This window comes from Dreissena polymorpha, chromosome 9 (genome assembly GCF_020536995.1).
Source record: "Dreissena polymorpha isolate Duluth1 chromosome 9, UMN_Dpol_1.0, whole genome shotgun sequence".
Lineage (NCBI taxonomy): Eukaryota > Metazoa > Mollusca > Bivalvia > Myida > Dreissenidae > Dreissena > Dreissena polymorpha.
Genome location: NC_068363.1, coordinates 65,757,357 through 65,775,328, shown reverse-complemented (window position 1 = coordinate 65,775,328; position 17,972 = coordinate 65,757,357). Strand labels below are relative to the sequence as shown.

Here is a 17,972-nt window from a genome sequence, read left to right as displayed (position 1 = left end):
ATATATTTATATACATATATATTTTTTTAAATATTTTTTACCTCTGTTTGGTGTCAAATGTAATTTATTGTTTTATGATATCGTTCGTGCATTGCCGTAACATCAAATCTTCATACCGAATGACGTAGTTTTAATTAACCGATACCCGCTAAATATGTTAAATGTTTTATTTTTATATTTTTTAAATACTTTATTTTTTCATAAATTAAACGGGCTAGTATCTTTACGGTGTACAATTTCTGATATTCTATATTGAACATAACTTTTAATTTGTAAAATATGTAACATATCTTATTTACGCAACTGTTAAGTATGTCGGAGGTAAATTATCTTACCAAATGACTGCTTAATACTACCAGGAAGATGAGACATGGTGGCATCATCAATTGTGTTTAATGACCAGATTGTCATCTGCCACCCAGTGTGGTTTATGACACCATGTGGTTAGTTAAGTCTGGACAATATCTGATCAAAACGAGATAATCGGATTATGCAGAACAAAGGGGCAATTAAACACTGGAATGCAAAGACATACACGATTTAAAGATTGATGCAAATAATCAAATGAAAAATATTGCATTTAATTTAATTAAATGCTTTTTTTAATGTGTCAATGTGTTCGTTTTCCAAGACAACCAAGACCATGTAATGACGGCCTTAGAATTTAGAAAGAAATTCATCCGTTGAATAATCGGTGCTCTCTTATATATGTTACCGATTGTAAAGCAGCAGTGAAATGGCGGACGCGGAGAGAATTCAGGGGAGATAATTATGTAATGACTAAATTATGGAACGGTCTATACCGGACAATGGAAATCATTAAATTGTTAAAGACTGTCATGATTGCAATATTAATAAAAGTAAAATATTATTTGACTGAAAAGTGGTTACATTTAGCAAAACCGCGTATACCCTGAACTGGTAAATTTTGAACTGGCAATTTTGCAGGTTTCAGTTTTAAATTAGCATGCTGGTAGCATTTTCTTTTTATCTGGCATTCTATATTTTTTTTATCCCCGCGCCTGATTTAATATCAACTTGCCAGACTACATCTATATCTTAATTTCTTCTATGGGTAGCTCAATTTATATTTCAATTGAATTTGCAACGTGCAATTCCTCAATTTAGAGTGACGGCTGCTTCCAAGTACAAGTTTTAACATATCAGGTTTTCTTATTCAAACAGCTAGTTTTGATGACTTTATTAGAGTGTCTGTATAGGTTCTTTATAGTCTTCCGTTCTCTATTGCTGCAGCGTAATTCAATCCAGTTTTATTGCCAAAATGTGTTCAATTTGATTCGCAATCTAAAGTGTGCATAAAGTGTCGTCCCAGATTAGCCATTGTAGTCCACACAGGCTAATCTGGGACAACACTTTCTGCCAAGACTGGATTTTTGTTAAGAAGTGACTGTCTTTAAATGAAAAATTCCATATAGGCGGAATGGTGTGTCCATGATAAGCTTGACTGCACGGGGTAATCTGAGAAGACACGTTACCCACATGCATTAAGCCCCATTTTACCAAAGTGCAGCTCATTTAAAGATTTAGACATAAGTAGTCAAATGCTATTTGACTGTACAGAGTTTAATCAGCAATAATTACCCATACAAGTTCTCCTCTACTTCAGACCCCAGCCCGGACAGGCCCCGTTCCCGTTCCCACCGGGTATGCCCGCACAATGGCCTGCGCAGGCTGCCCCGGACGATACAGGGAACCAGGAGAACAGCCGCCGGAACATGCAGAAGTGGGAGTCAGATGAGGACCTAGGGGAGAATGCTACGATTTCACCCATACTCTACTGCAACCTCAAACATCCAGAGTTGAAACAAGAATTCCCAGGTATGGTATTTTATACCGTGTCTTCAACTGGTTTGTTAAAAAGAGTAATTTCTATTGATTTGCCAAAAAAGTACATGTTCGGATAAGTATCTCTATCTCTATCTCTCGGTTAATGTGCTGGGCCCCTCTGGGACATTGTCGCACAATTGTGAACTATGTACACGTGTGAAGGGAAGAACAATGGTTAAAAGCCGGATAAAAACATTTTGCTCCAGAGTTATATGCACAGCTCCCCCATCCTAGTCTTAAAGACATCTATGGACGGGGAAAAGTAGACAGGGCTTTGGTTTATTTGTAAATTCTATATGTTTGAACCTCTGAGTTTTGTTTTTCATTTGCTCAGAATATTATGTAGGTACGTGACATAAACATGTTCATATGCTATATAACTCTTAAATGGAACACTTTTATTGTACTTTGCTAATGGTTTTCATACAATTTTCAGACATATTGCAAACTTGGAACAATTATTTCTATGATAAGGCCTTGAACTTGTGTATCTATTAAGTAATCCTACTTGTGTAAATATTATGTAAACCTACATGTGTATATATTATATAAACTTGATACCAAGTATGCAGGGCTTGCATACTGCAACATTATTTATCAGTATTAAATTTTGTGGTTTTCCGAAAAATGACAATTTTGTTATTTGTGATTATGTAAAAAGAAATTGTGATTTGCATAGAAAAGTATGTAATGTGTATAAGAGATGAATATATAATTCTACAAATTATATATTTATGTTCCCTCATGCAGATTGGTCAGAGAGATCGAAACAGATTGCAAAGATTTGGAGGAAATTGACCCCAGAAGAGAAACAGCCTTACTTGGTAAATAATGGCAATAATATTGTACTGTCCTCAATAATGGTATACATGTAGATCTTATGTGAGAAAATTGTCAGTAATTTGTTATTTATGCTTTGGTGCTAATTTGAAAAATATGATTTTTAGCGAGGCTGTTTCGGAGAAAACCCGAGGTATTGTCATAGCCTGCTCGTCGTCCACCGTCGTGCTAAAACCTTTACATTGGCTCTAAAATCAAAGTGCTTCCACCTACAACTTTGAAACTTCATCTGTAGATGCACATTGATGAGTTCTACACGCCACACCCATTTTGGGCCACTAGGTCAAAGGTCAAGGTCACTGTGACCTCTAAAAAAATTAAAAATAAAATATTCTGACAAGCTTTCGCAGCCGAGCGTGACACCCGTTATGCGGTGCTCTTGTTTTAATGTAATTATATCTTGCTACGTTTACTCTTTATTGTGAAGCAATATAATGTTTTTGTTTGAAACTATGATATACTTGTGGGAAACAAATACGTAAACAAAATTCGCTTTAGATTCATGTCTTTACAGAAATACTTATACTTAGTACTAGTTATTTGTAAATCGCCATAAGAACTGTTCATTGCAACTAACAATAATAAAACATTACTTTCACTAGTTGAAAGCGAGAAAGAATCGTGGAACAGTGAAGGGCAGACAACCCAAGGTTCCTGACAGCCGACGCAAGAAGGAAACTATGCCGCAAATGCCGGGGGTCCCAGGGATGTACAATAGCCCTGATGGTATGGTCCATTATGTCTACTGAATAAATAAGAGAACTGAATGAAATAGAATTTTGAAAATAAAGTGTTATGGATAAGTCTGTTATTTAATTAATAAAGCAGAAATTGTGCCTCTTATTGTTTACAACCAAGCCTTGCTCTGTGAAGACAGTGTGAAATGCACATATGTGTAGGCTAATCGGGGAACTTATTTCTGCGTTTACATAATTCTCTTGTGAACGAAAATCCAATATTGTGGGAAAGTGTTGTCCCTGATGAGCCTGTGTGGATTGCACAGGCTTATTTGATAGAGCACTTTATGTTTGCATTAAGCCCAGTTTTTCCTGTCAGAACAAGGCTCAATCAGTGACCTTTATTGCAGGTACTCCTGGAGTGCAGAGCCCTATCAACTCCAGCCCCGGGGGCATCCAGAGCCCTATCCGGCCTACTGGAGCCATGATGCCTGGTACACCGGGGGGTAGGTGGTTGTTCAACCCATTTATTGATGAACCAGAGGTGTGATGTTTCTTCCTTTAAGTTATTATCCTCCTATTTCATATATATTTACAAAAAGTAATTTTGATGGATATGTATAGAAATGACAAGTTTAATGGAGTCCTGTAAGGGGGGTAGTGTGGATTCTTCCTCCTGAAGAGGCTCTCAAATCTCTCCCCTGATTAACATTACATTTTCCTTTTTTTATGCCCCCTTTCGAAGAAAAGGGGGTATATAGTTTTCGCACTGTCCGTCAGTCTGTCAGTCAGTTTGTCACACTTTTCGTGTCTGTTCTCTAATTCAAATGGTTTTCATCCGATCTTTACGAAACTTGGTCAGAAGTTGTATCTAGATAATATTTAGGTCAAGTTTGAATATGGGTCATGCCCGGTAAAAAACTAGGTCACGCAGGGTTCGCACAGACCTTGAAAAGTGCTTGAAAATCAAGGTTTATCTTGAAAAGTGCTTAAAAACAATCTGGAGTGCTTAAAAGTGCTTATTTTCAACCATAGCCTTGAAAAGTGCTTAGAAAGTGCTTGAATTTGGCTGAAAAAGTGCTTGAAAAACCGAGCCTTGAAAAGTGCTTAGAAAGTGCTTGAATTTGGCTGGAAAAGGGCTTGAAAAACGGATAGTCGTAGTTTTTTCACGATTTATGACGGTTCCGATCTGTTCATACGGGCAGGTACTGGATCTGTGCGGGTTGGTACTGATTTTAGAACGTAAGGGAGGCAACTATTACTAATCTTTTGCCAATTGGTCTACTTCGGTTTTGTTGTACGCATTATGCCATTACTGTGCTGACAAGTTGAAATATGCCAGCGAATAAGTGCATTTTTCAGAAAGGGTGGTTTTGAAGTACCCTTGGGTTGTTGACAATGCCGATTCTAAAGTCATAGCATCTTGTTAAGAAAGCAGAACAGCTATATAGATCGACAGTATGGGGGAATCAGCATTGAAAAGCCACCTAAAATGCAGTTTGTCTGTGAAGCAAATTCATTCGGTAAACCCAATTCATTCAGACGTACTGCAAAAGACAAAAAAGTTGCACTTGACTGATGGTCAAATAGATTAGATGATACTTTGAAGAAACTACAATCTGTTTACATGAGTGCAGACTCTCAGTCTGAACATACACAGTATACTATTGCATCTATAACAGATTTTACATGTACATGTGTACCTGCTGTAGAAAATTACTTAATAAATATAATTTTTACAAGCCTCAATTAATACATAGCATTTTATATTTCCGTTGCGAGATTCTGTAAATTTGTAGTTTTCTGTTTTTACTTCAGAATTAATTTGTATCAGATGCATAATTGTCTTTAACATTTTGTAGCAGCTATATTATACCACTGGAATATCTGTTATGAACATTTAGAATACATAATGATATTCAATACAAATAACAGGTTTTTTTTGGTATGTGTAATGCCTTGGTCAATTACTATATCACAATGAAATATCTTACTTTCGATTAAACAGTTGTTACTGTAGCAAGGTAGTGCAGACTCTTGAAATTCACATAGAATGTTAGGCAAGAAGAGACCAATTTAGCGAAAATATTGTCAGTGTTGGCCACAGAATAATATACAGTTTTCAGTAGGTCGGACTAAAAAAGTGCTTGGATTTGGATTTTTTCCCTTGAAAAGTGATTAAAAAGTGCTTGAATTTCATTGGAGAAAATCTGTATGAACCCTGTCACGGGGTCGAAAAAACAAATCCAAGGGAAGTAATAAGCTTTAAATGGACATAATTATCTTACCTGCCAAATTATATATTTTTGTTAAATAAATCAAAGCGGCGCAGTAGGCGGCATTGTGTTTCTGACAAACACATCGTGGTTAAAGGTCAAGGTCAAGGTCATCCTTCAAGGTCTAAGGTCAAAAATACAAATCCAAGAGAAGTAATAAGCTTTAAAGGGAGATAATTATTCAATATTGAACATAGCAACTTGATATTTGGCATGCATGTGTATCTCATGGAGCTGCACATTTTGAGTGGTGAATCTACAGTCACGGTAGTGGCTTTTAATTATTTGCTACTAAAAATAGAGATTTGTTAGAGACAATTATTTTCAAGGGAAGTAATTTATATAATTCTAAATCTCAGATTACATATTTCCTTACCAAGAATTTAAGTTCTTTTCACAGTTACTGTACAGATTTTATATTTTGATTATTTATAACTCAAATGATTGATTTGTCAAAGGTTTTGATTGGACAAAATCCAAGGAAAGTAATAAACTTTAAAGGGAGATGATGTCTATACCTGCAAAATGATAAATAGAAATTTAATTTCAAAGTGGCGCAGAAGGGGGCATTGTGTTTCTGACGAACACATCTCTTGTTTATAGCTACGTGTATATTTATCTTTATTTAACTTGAACTTCATCAAACTTCTTACTGCATTGTCTTTATGGCAAAAAAGTACTTAAATTATTATTAAATGAACTGGCAGTTTTTTATTGTAAAGTACAGCACTTTGCTCTAATCATACATAAGTTTTATTGTTTGTTGTGTGTTATGAACAATTTTCTTTGACGCACTTGAACAAGCAAAATATCTTTCATTTTTAGTACATACACGTTAAACATGTGTATTAGATTTTCTATTAAAGTTTCCTCCAAATTTATATCTTAAAGCCACACACCTTGAAATGAAATACATGTTAATTAATACATATAGATGCAATTTGAAAGTGTGCAAACTTGTCATTAAATCTATAGCCTAGTAAGCAAGTAATTTATTATTTTATTAAATTTTATAACCGAAAGTAGGATTTCTATACGTATACGTCCATTTCGACAAACGCGATTTATTTATAATTAAATTTACTTTCATTTCAAGGTGTGTGGCTTTAATAAAGTTACAATGACAACAATAATCTTGCTTTCACTATAAATACAAGTAAAATACTTTGTTATTCATTTGATCAAAGAGGAATACATTTAGCCGTGTTTTGGGATAACATGACTGAATGCATGTATGTAAAGTGTCATCCCAGATTGGATTTTATCCCATCTTCACCATGACATTGACGGTATAACACCCATGGAATAGACTAGCCTCTATCCCTTCTTGTTGAATAAACCTGTTGCGTGCACGGAGAAATGACTTCATTAATAAACAAACAATTGTTCGCTGTTTTTCATTGTTTTTGAAGTTTCCAAACATGCCACGTTTGTTATTTTTCTTGTTTAGTAAAAATGTGATAGGATAAATATAATACTAGGATGAGCATTGAATAGAGAGAAGTTTCTGTTGCTCGGCTCGAACACCGAAAGCGTTCGCCAAGGCTCGTGCTCCCGGCGTTCTAAGCCTCGCAACATAAACTTTTCTCTATTCAACGCTAACCTAGTATTCTCTATGTACCGTCCACACAGGCTTATCAAGGACAACCCTTTTAGGTTTTATGGAATTATTTTTTTAAAGGAAGTGTCGTCTAAAAAAACATTCTGTACAGGTGAAAAGTGTTGTCCCTGATTAGCCTGTGCAGGTTGCACAGGCTATTCTGGAACAACACTTAATGCACATGCATTGAACCTTGTTTTTCCATTATGCCTTTTTTTTTTACTGATTTTCTTTCATTCACATGCATTTAACCCAGAGGTTTAAGTGCTTTGTAAGTCCGATCAAAGAGCTATCAATCCATTTTCTGTCCTATCTTATTGCAGGCCAGTCTCCAGGACAGCCTAGTCCAGGGCATGTCTATCAGGACCCATTCGGCATGCCTCAAACGCCCCGAGGTCAAGATCCCTACGCCATGACACCACCCACACCCCGTCAGCCGGGCTCAGAGTTCAACATTCCCCCAACAGGCATGCCTAGACCACAGAGGCCAGATTCTGTAGGGCACTCGCCCACTGGCAGAGTCCCACCGGGGGCAATGACCCCTCAGAGGCCCGGAGAGCCGGGTTTGAGACCCGAGGCGTTCCGGAGCCCTGTACGTGGACAGGAGCAGTTCAGCCCAATGCCGGGCATGCATGGCTTGGGTCAGTTCGGACCCCCTAGTTCGCAGGCTACAGGGCCCCAAGGGATGTGGCCTGGCCCTGGACCTGATCTTGACCCTTATGCAAGACAACCTGGGACTCCTATGCCAAGGCAGATGCCCCCACCAGGCTTTACAAGACAGCCTAGTATGGGCTCTAGTGACGACCCGTTCGCTTTTACTGCCTCATCAGACCCAGGGGATACTCACATGGGACAACCTTTGATGCCACAGGGCCCCTTTTATCCAGGGCCCAGACACATGCAGGGTAGGGCAATGCCAGTGCCCAACAAGCCCGGGGAGATGTTCCGACTACCTGTACCTGGAATGAGACCCCACGGGATGGGGGTTGACTTCATGCCCGGGGGTCCACGGATGCCCATGCAGCACCCAAGAATGCAAAGCCCTGAACCGTCTGCTGTAAGTGTAAACAGTGTCTATTGTTATGTCTTATAAATTTGGTTTGCTAGGTGTTGTGGTTGTAGCTTAGTTACTGTTGTTGACTATGATATTTTAATCAATTTTCAGCAATCTGTTTCTTTAATGTATTTCTCATTAATTTATTACAAAACATCTATATTTAATATTTGGTACTTATGAATTTCATGTAAACAAAGTCAATTTGCAAAATTATTAAGTGAAGCATAAATTTAATTCCATAAATCTATTTTTTTTTGTATTAAATTTACCCCAGGACTATTTGTCATGCCTTTTATATGTAAACATGATATTTAAATATGAAAATCAACAAATCGTATAGGTGTTTTGGTTTCTATGTCTCTTCTTTTTTACCATTTCGTAAATGGCGTACTTATATCTAACATACATGTTGTTGCAAAGATTACAGTTACCTGGCCCTGTGATTGTTTTTATGCTCCCCATATATATATATGGGGAGCATATAGTTGCCAGTTTGTACTTCCGTACTTCCTTCCGTCACACTTTTTTTTAGCTCACCTGATTGCTCAAGTGAGCTTTTGTGACCGGTCTTTGTCCTTCGTATGTCCGTCTGTCCTTTAACATTTGCTCGTAAACGCTCTAGAGGCCTCATTTCTTGTCCAATCTTCATAAAACTTGGTCAGAAGCTTTGTCCCAATGAAATCTCGGCCGAGTTCGAAACTGGGTTGTGCCGGGTCAAAAAATAGGTCACTAGTCCAAAAAAAAGAAAGACCTTGTAAACACTGTAGAAGTCACATTTCATGCCCAATCTTCATGTAACTTTGTCAAAATGTTTGTCTTAATGATATCTTGGTTGAGTTCAAAAGTGGTTCCGATCCGTTGAAAAACATGGCCGCCAGTGGGTGGGGCAGTTTTCCTTATTTGGCTATAGAGAAACCTTGTAAACACTCTAGAAGTCACAATTTTTGCCCAATCATCATGAAAGTTGGTCAAAACATTGGTTCAATTGATGTCTCGGATGAGTTCGAAAATGGTCGAGATCGTGAAAAAACATGGCCGCCAGTGGGCAGGGCATTTTTCTCTATATGTATATAGTGGCAGTTTTCCCTATTTGGCTATAGAGAAACCTTGTAAACACTCTAGAAGTCACAATATTTGCCCAATCATCATGAAAGTTGGTCAAAACATTGGTTTTATTGATATCTCGGATGAGTGTGAAAATGGTCCAGATCGGTAAAAAAACAGGGTCGCCAGTGGGCGGGGCATTTTTCTCTATATGTATATAATGAAAACATGTGAACACAGTAGAAGTCACATTTTTGGCCCATTTTTCATGAAATTTGCTCAGAACATTTGTTTCCTTGATACGAGAGTTGAGTTCAAAAATGGTTCTGGTCAGTTGAAAAACATGGCTGCTGGGAGGGGGGCAGTTTTCTCATTAGGCCCTCCCCCCCCCCCCTTCAAAGAAGAGGGGGTATATTGTTTTGCTCATGTCGGTCCGTCTGTCCACCAGATGGTTTCAGGATGATAACTCAAGAGCGCTTATGCCAAGGATCATGAAACTTCATAGGTACATTGATCATGACTCGCAGATGACCCCTATTGATTTTCAGGTCACTAGGTCAAAGGTCAAGGTCAAGATGATTGGAAATAGTAAAATGGTTTTCAGATGATAACTCACGAACGCTTATGCCTAGGATCATGAAACTTCATAGATACATTGATCATGACTCGCAGATGACCCCTATTGATTTTCAGGTCACTAGGTCAAGGTCACGGTGACCCAAAGCAGTAAAATGGTTTCCGGATGATAACTCAAGAACGCTTATGCCTAGGATCATGAAACTTCATAGATACATTGATTATAACTCGCAGATAACCCCTATTGATTTTCAGGTCACTAGGTCAAAGGTCAAGGTCACGATGACCCGAAATAGTAAAATGGTTTCCGGATGATAACTCAAGAACGCTTAGGCCTAGGATCATGAAACTTCATAGGTACATTGATCATGACTCGCAGATGACCCCTATGGATTTTCAGGTCACTAGGTCAAAGGTCAAGGTCACGGTGACGCGAAATAGTAAAATGTTTTCCAGATGATAACTCAATAACGCTTTTGCCTAGGATCATGAAACTTCATAGGTACATTGATCATGACTCGAAGATGACCCCTATTGTTTTTCAGGTCACTAGGTCAAAGGTCAAGGTCATGGTGACCTGAAATAGTAAAATGGTTTCTGGATGATAACTCAAGAACGCTTATGCCTAGGATCATGACACTTCATAGGTACAATGATCATGACTCGCAGATGACCCCTATTGATTTTCAGGTCACTAGGTCAAAGGTGAAGGTCACGGTGACCTGAAATAGTAAAATGGTTTCTGGATGATAACTCAAGAACGCTTATGCCTAGGTTCATGAAACTTCATAGGTATATTGATCATGACTCGCAGATTACCCCTAATGATAATCAGGTCACTAGGTCAAAGGTCAAGGTTACAGTGCCAAAAAATGTATTCACACAATGGCTGTCAAGGTCACGGTGACTCAACTTAGAAAAATGGTTTCCGGATGATAACTCAAAAATGCTTACGCCTAGGATCATGAAACTTCATAGGTACATTGATCATGACTCGCAGATGAAATAATGATGAAACTTGACCAGGATGTTTGTCTGGACAATATCTAGGTCAAGTTTGACATTTGGTAAAGATTGAATGAACCGACTCCTCTCAGGTGAGCGAACTAGGGCCATCTTGGCCCTCTTGTTTACAGTTTCTCATAGCACCTTCAATATTTTACCGATCTCTTCGATAATTGGCATGTAGGTACCTTGCATGGACCTCTACCTTTTGATGAGGTTTGAGGTCACTGAGGTCAAGGTCACTGAGGCTAATAATATATTTTCTCAAAGTCACACTTTGGTTACAGTTTCTCATAGCGCCTTCAATATTTGACCGATCTCTTATATATTTGGCATGTGGGTACCTTGCATGGACCTCTACTTTTTGATGAGATTTGAGGTCACTGGGGTCAAGGTCACCAAGGCTAATAATAGATTTTCTCAAGGTAACACTTTTTTCCACACATTTTACCCATATATCAACAACGCATCATCGGGGAGCATCCATCAGTTTTACTGATATCCTTGTTTATTTGGTATAAAATGCTAGCCTTTAAAGTGTTAACTGGGAAATCAAATTTATTTTTTTTTAGTTTTCAACATACTTAATGTGCATGGAATTTTCAAATAACAGGGTTACGACCTATTCAGAAATGTATGTCTATGAGATTTATTTGACTAGGAGCTCTAATGAAAAATTTAAGACATTCCCATTAAAATGGCCTGGAGCTTTGTAGTAATAGCTATATAGGAGTCACTTTTTCGGTCGGTCGTCTGTCGGTCTGTCTGTCTGTCCCTAAGTTTCATCCGATCTTCACCAAACTTGATCACAAGTTGTATCTAGATGATGTATAGGTCAAGTTTAAATATGGGTCATGCCGTGTCAAAAACTAGGTCACAGGGTCACTTAGTGTGTTTTAAACCGAAAGTTTGTCCGAACCATAACTATGTCATTTATCGTTAGATTTAAAAATCACTTGGTACATTTGTTCACCATCATGGAACGGTGTGTCGTGTGAAAAAAGTTCGTCAACATCTCAAAGGTCAAGGTCACACTTGGAGTTCAAAGGTCAATGCATGTCCTGGCCATAACTTTATCATTTATTGTGAGATTTAAAATTCATTGGGCATATTTTTTCACCATCATTGGACGGTGTGTCGCGCGAAAGAATTTTGTCGATATTGCCAAGGTCAAGGCCACACTTTGAGTTCAAAGAAAGGTCAAATGTATGTCCGGGCCATAACTTTATCATTTATTGTGAGATTTTAAAATCATTTGGAAAATTTGTTCACCATCATTGGACGGTATGTCACGTGAAAGTATTACGTTGATAACTCCAACTCCAAGGTCAAGGTCACACTTTGAGTTCAAAGATCAAAAATGGCCATAAATGAACTTGTCTGGGCAATAACCATGTCATTCATTGTGAGATTTTAAAATCATTTGGCACATTTGCTCACCATCATTGGACAGTGTGTCATGCGAAAGAATTACGTTGATATCTCCAAGGTCAAGGTCACACTTTAAGTTCAATGGTCAAAAATGGCCATGAATGAGCTTGTCCGGGCCATAACTATGTTGTTCATTGTGAGATTTTTAAAATCATTTGGCACCTTTGTTCAGCATGATTGGCCGGTGTGTGGCGCGAAAGAATAACGTTGATATCTCCAAGGTCAAGGTCAAACTTTGAGTTCAAAGGTCAAAAATGGCCATAAATGAGCTTGTCCGGGCCATAACTAAGTCTTTCATTGTGAGATTTTAAAATCATTTGGCAAACATTTGTTCACCATTATTGGATGGTTTGTCGCGCGAAAGAATTACATAGATATCTCCAAAGTCAAGGTCACACTGTGAGTTCAAAGGTCAAAAATGGCTGTAAATGATCTTGACTGGGCCATAACTATGTCATTTATTGTGAGATGTTAAAATTACTCGGTACATTTGTTCACAATCATTGGACAATGTGTCACGCGAAAGAATTACGTCGATATCTTCAAGGTCAAGGATGCACTTGGAGTTCAAAAGTGAAAAATGGCCATAAATGAGCTTGTCCGGGCCATAACTATGTCATTCATTGTGAGATTTTAAAATGACTCTGTACATTAATTTTGTGCACAGTCATTAGACAGTGTGTCATGCGAAAGAATTCAAGAGATCAAAGGTCAAAATGGCCATAAATAATAATGGCATAATAATTCTTTAAAATCACCATTTAGATTCTCTTGTTTTGTGAAGACAGCTTGCAAAATAGTCTGTGTCAAAGCGGCATGTTGGGATATATTTCACGTCTGTGACAAAGCTCTAGTTTTAGTATGGAGTCTTCTGCTGGGAAAAATTGTCTGAATGCATGTGCGTAAAGTGTCCGCACAGGCTATTCTAGGACGACACTTAAAGTGCTTAAAGTGGATTTTCACTAAGATGATACTTCCTTGAAACAAAAAAAACAACACAGAAAAGCAGAAAATATCTTCCCTGATTAGAAATGTATAAAAACTGCACAGGCTAATCTGGGGCGACTTTTTTCCCTTATGTATTTTGTTAAGTTTTCCCCAAACAAGACAATAAATTCTTAGGACACCAAATATATCAGCTTTGATGTTTTTTGTGAGTAAACAATTCAGATTGTTCTGTTTTTGCATTTCCATTTTGATGTTTTTGCCTCAACAAAATGGGTTTCACTTTCCAATAACATGGATGGTCCAACATGTTTATAGACTCAGTTTTGTGTATTTGTGGACCAGTACTTAGAGCCAAATATGAAAAAGTGTCTTCTTTGACGTATCTGTATATTTTAAACTTTAAAGCTTTCAGTCCCGTTTCTATGAAGAATATTAATACTGGTAAACATATTCTTAGATTTTAAGACGAAAGCCAGTCAATATTGTTAGTTATTTAAATGGCCAATATTATCTTTTAAGGCTATGTTTCAATGCTTAAGTAGTTAAGATAAGAACGTTGCTCTGGGACAATGGGCATAAATGAATGTGCATAAAGTGTCAACCCAGATTAGCCTGTGCAGTCCACACAGGCAGCATGTTTTTCCTAGACTGGATTTGGTTTCCTTTATACGAAATTTCTATAAAAGCGGAAAGTGTCATCCCTGATTTTAACCTGTGCTGACTGCATGGGCTTATCTGGTACAGCACTTTAGCCACATGCTTTCAGCCCCTTTTTTTCTGAGCTTGGCTAAAATTATATTTTCTTATCACTTTACTGATGAGACTATTGTAAATGGATGTGTCAGTATACAAAATCTGAATGTGGCATACTGTCATGCACATCATGTATAAAATATACAATGAACAAACATTGATAATCTGTAAAAAAAAAAGAGGGGATAACCAGAACTGGCCCTGAGTGAGATGCATGGCTAATAGCTCTGTCTGTCTTTCTATTCTCACACGGGTAGTTACAGCGTATATTTGAGGTGGCCAAGCGACAGCCCATGTCTGCCCTCAACCCCTTATGGCCGCACCGTTTGCAAGCTGTGGTAAGTCAGCCGCATGCTGCATTCTAATATGAACACGAGTCCAACCTATCCATTACCCACATTTTGAACAATCACTTGATCCACGTTCTGGGAAAACTGGGCTTAATGCTTGTGCGTAGTGTTGTCCCAGATTAGCCTGTGCAGTCTGCTTTTTCAGTCTACACATGATTTTTGCTGAGAAGACACTTGCGCATCAAGACTTACTAGTGTCATCCCTGATTAACCTTTGCAGACTTCACAGGCTAATCTGGAATGACATTAAACGCGCATGCATTAAGCCAAGTTTTTCTGGAGCAAGGCTCACTGAATGCTGATATGTAAGGACCTGGTGCTTGTTCCATAATCCTTGGCTGCTTCGTTTGACCAGTTCGCTCATGTAGGTTTCAGGAAATCGTCCCCCCTCTTTTCACTGACCATGCCAAACACCTTCATATTAAATGTTTCTTCACTCCATGTCCCAAGTACTTCATCCCTGCTGTGGTATACATACCTTAACTCTTTTTCCTGATGCAATTGCATAGCCTCATCTTCTCCCATATTGACCATTTAGTGTGTTTTTTGTTAACATTTTTGGCTGACATTTGGCCGGATTACCAATCTCAAAAAGTATATTTGTATGCCCCTCCTCGAAGAAGAAGCCAAGGGGTATATTGTTTTGCTGGCTGGCTGTCCATAAACCAGAATGTCCGTAGACCAGTCGTTTCCAATCAATAACTCGTCAACGAATTGACCGATTGGCTTGTTACTTCACATGTGCATTGGCCTTGGGAAGTAGATGACCCTATTGAAATTGGGGTCACCAGGTCAAAGGTCAAGGTCACTATCACACTAAGTGTGAAAATGCAATGTTCTTAGACCAGTCTGAATGTCAGTACACCAGTTTGTTTCTGATCAATAACTTGTCAACGAATTGACCGATTGGCTTGATACTTTACATGTGCATTGGCCTTGGACAGTAGATGACATCTATTGTAATTGGGGTCTCTAGGTCAAAGGTCAAGGTCACTATTACACTAAGTGTGAAAATCATTTCCGATCAATAACTCGTCAACCAATTGACCGATTGGCTTGACACATCACATGTTTATTGGCCTTGGACAGTAGATGACCCCTATTGAAATTGGGGTCACTAGGTCAAGGTCACTATCGCACTTAGTGTGAAATCGTTTCCGATCAATAATTTGTCAACTGATTCACTGATTGGCTTGATACTTCACATGTGTATTGGCCTTGGACAGTAGATTACCCCTAATGAAATTGGGGTTACTAGGTCAAAGATCAAGGTCACTGTTACACACTAAGTGTGAAATCATTTCTGATCAATAACTTGTCAACTGATTCACCGATTGGCTTGATACTTCTTATGTGCATTGGCCTTGGACAGTTGATGACCCCTATTGAAATTGGGGTCACTAGGTCAAAAGTCATTGTCACTGGCACAATAAGTGGGAAAAGTGTTTCTGATCAATAACTCGTCCATGAATCGACCAATTTGCTTGATACTTCCCATGCCCATTGGCCTTCAACAGTAGATGACCCCTAATAAAATTGGGGTCACTAGGTCAAAGGTCAAATTCACTGTCACAATAAGTTTGAAAATTGTTTCCAATCAATAACTCATCAACGTATTGACTGAGTGGCTTTATATATCACATGAGCATGGACAGTAGATGACCCCTATTCAAATTGGGGTTACTAGGTCACTCGACAGTTCAAAGCCCTGTTTGGCGGGGCATATATCTCCGACTGTGGAACACTTGTTTCCCAAATGACTGCCTCAAATTTTGAAGGGATGACTCGAACGACACTTTTCAAATATGCATTAAACCCCGTTTTCCCCAGATCTGTGTCATCCCCATTAGGTTTATGGAATAGTTCTTTCCTCCTCATTTATTTTTCAGTCTTTCATATTTCTTTCTTCGTGAACACTGACACTTCATCTCCTACAAGTCCTCAAAATCTTTGACCTACCCTATTTATTTTCAAATGGTCCCATGTTTGCAGATGAAAAACAGAATAACTTAAGTTTGGAATCTGTGAAGAAATTTTGGAATGATTGAATATATATTTCAACTATTTTCAGTTTAACGCTTGGCATTATAGCATGGAGGTAATAATCATAAGAGATTGGTGGTGTACTTTGCTTTGCCTGATTGCTTGGATTTGCTGCATTGGTTTTCAACACAGATAGGGCATTTTATCATTTTTACATATCTTGAGTTTACCCTTGACACAAAATGAGATGGTTTTAATTATAATTATCTAACATATTATAAATTCCTTTAACCCTTTACCCCTTAGATATTTTCACGCATTTGTAGTCACTTGGAAAGTGAGATTTAATTAGTAAGACCTTTCTTACTAGATTCAAGTTTTTAAGGCTTCATCTCCAAACCTTAAATACTGATGAGCAGCAAACAGCATAAAACCTGAACAGACTGCGGGTTACTCGCAGGCTGTTTTGGTTTCATGCTGGCTGCACATAGCCATATTCACTTTGCTTCTAATTGGGAAAGGGTAAAGTCAAGTACAGTCAATCTTGTATTTAGAGACCACTAAAGGGAGTAACCAAAAGTGGTCTCTTAATAAAATGGTCTTTAAATTTAAAAAAAGGCCATTTGTGATGAATGTGGACCTTTGATTTTAAATCCAGATATCAGCTTATCTCTTTTTGACACAGCGATTTCTGCTTTTGTAATCAAATGAATATAAATATAAATAAAATAAAACAATTTTTTACTTAAAATAAGTTGTATTTGTTCTCTCTAATTCTAAATACAATGTAAATGGTTTGCACGGAGAATGGGCGACTCCAAACTCATTCGCAATTTAATTTACGTGCACTTTTACTCTTTGACACTTCCAATACCCGAATTTTCTCATTTAACGTTAATACTTTCCGTTTTGACATTTTAATTTCTGCATGTAAGCTTATAAATATCTGACTCGATTATGGTACATGGGAAATAAATAAAACACCTTGATTGAAAACTAAATAAACACGCCTGATTGGAAAATTTGCTAACACAAACTAATTAGCATAATAACAATTACATCTTTTAATGAACAGATTTCGCTACATGTTACCGATTAATAGTTTATTTTTTACACCTCTTGAGAACACTGTGAAAATGTTTGTCGCGTCGGCCCAGTGTTTCTGCAATAAAATCAGCGATCAAATTTGTCACTTAACATCCCAGATAGTAAACTCTTTAACCCGTAGACTGTTGGCAATACCTCACTGTATTATTCAACACCAGAAATTGATACGCAGTCAGCATTAACACCGGTCAGAACCGGTCATCGAGACAAAGGAAAATGGCTGGTGTGAAATCACAACAAATGTGTCATCGTTCATGTTATCGGCTTAGATAAACAATCAACACTGATTTGTCCCTGAACGGTCAACATATTTACCACTTTTACCTTAAAGCGGTTGCTTAATTCAAGACTCTGGCATCAAAATACACTAAAATCAGCGGTCGCTGGTCGCATAAGACAAAAGTCGCTTAATACAACATGAAAATATAGGTAAAACGCTCAGGCGGGATTTTAAGTGGTCGCATTCCACAAAGGTCG

The 17,972-nt window shown here is 37.9% G+C and overlaps 1 protein-coding gene across 5 annotated transcripts in view; it reads left to right on the top strand.

Moving 5' to 3' along the window:
* Nucleotides 1-17,972, top strand: part of LOC127844448 (histone-lysine N-methyltransferase 2C-like) — a 99,984-nt gene that overhangs the window by 37,723 nt on the left and 44,289 nt on the right. For 3 of the 5 annotated variants that reach the window (XM_052374658.1, XM_052374655.1, XM_052374654.1), the window contains exons 29-34: nucleotides 1,628-1,839; nucleotides 2,599-2,672; nucleotides 3,291-3,414; nucleotides 3,776-3,871; nucleotides 7,565-8,298; nucleotides 14,313-14,393. In XM_052374658.1, coding sequence (XP_052230618.1) covers nucleotides 1,628-1,839; nucleotides 2,599-2,672; nucleotides 3,291-3,414; nucleotides 3,776-3,871; nucleotides 7,565-8,298; nucleotides 14,313-14,393 — 1,321 coding nt within the window. Of the gene's footprint in view, nucleotides 1-1,627; nucleotides 1,840-2,598; nucleotides 2,673-3,290; nucleotides 3,415-3,775; nucleotides 3,872-7,564; nucleotides 8,299-14,312; nucleotides 14,394-16,476; nucleotides 16,504-17,972 lie in introns of all 5 variants that reach the window. The other 2 variants (XM_052374656.1, XM_052374657.1) reach the window with 2 other exon arrangements.